Here is a 1,035-nt window from a genome sequence, read left to right as displayed (position 1 = left end):
TGTGTGTGTGTGTGTGTGTGTGTGTGTGTGTGTGTGTGTGTGTGTGTGTGTGTGTAGTAATAACAATAGTCCTTGGATGGAATTTATAAACATTGTAATGCATATTCAAAACGTTTCCCGTGAACAAATTTAAATTTTGTTTGACAAGCCTGCCATTCGTTTCATGCTGAGAATTCTCAGCAATTATCAAACCTTCCACGCAAGACGCTGGTACTTGTCTCAATCGTGGATGGAGTGGCAACGCCACACGTGAAAGGCTTGATAACTGATGAAAATTTTCGGCACGAAACGGTTGGCAGCCTTCTTAACCAACAAATAAAAGATATTTATCCACCAATGCGGTGTTGAGCACTCATTCTCACCGTTCAATATTAACGTGTGTGTGTGTGTGTGTGTGTGCCTTCTTATGCTATTTTCTCTATCATTATCGTTTCATTACCTTTACAATCGTTATCTGACTATATTATTTTCACATTTATATGTATGCTTTCAGGATTTCCGGTTCCCAATGGATACGCCGCTAAGATGACTATCAACCCAACGGGTCGCACCGAACAGTATTGGGCTAAACACAGACAGACCCGTGACATTAAGTCATATGTGAAGTAATGTGAAATAAGGAAATCTAACTGGACAAAAAAGATCATATATACATATATAAGAACGCGCGCGCACACACATACAAACACACACATATATATATATATATATATATATATATATATATATATATATATATATGTGCACATACAAACATACATATAAACTCATATACTTATGTATATACATATGTATATATGTATCTGTGTAAAGAGTAACTAATATACATGTATATGTATATATACTTATAAATGCATATATACATATATATGAATTATATGCACACATTAAATATGTTTATGCATATATACATATTTACAAACATATTTTCATATATAGATAGATACATACATTCATACATATAAATACATGTCTGTATATACACACGCATATGATAATGTACATCGACCCATACATATACACAAATATTAATAT

The 1,035-nt window shown here is 32.9% G+C and overlaps 1 protein-coding gene across 1 annotated transcript in view; it reads left to right on the top strand.

Moving 5' to 3' along the window:
* Nucleotides 1–720, top strand: part of LOC106878984 (octopressin receptor) — a 252,084-nt gene extending 251,364 nt beyond the window's left edge. Inside the window, exon 4 of the mRNA XM_052974238.1 lies at nucleotides 494–720. Coding sequence (XP_052830198.1) covers nucleotides 494–529 — 36 coding nt within the window. The 3' untranslated portion in view covers nucleotides 530–720. The remainder of the gene's footprint in view (nucleotides 1–493) is intronic.
* The last annotated feature ends 315 nt before the right edge of the window (nucleotides 721–1,035 follow it).

This window comes from Octopus bimaculoides, chromosome 18 (genome assembly GCF_001194135.2).
Source record: "Octopus bimaculoides isolate UCB-OBI-ISO-001 chromosome 18, ASM119413v2, whole genome shotgun sequence".
Lineage (NCBI taxonomy): Eukaryota > Metazoa > Mollusca > Cephalopoda > Octopoda > Octopodidae > Octopus > Octopus bimaculoides.
The sequence above is the reverse complement of the archived record's forward strand: the minus strand, read 5'-3'. Positions and strand labels throughout refer to the sequence as shown.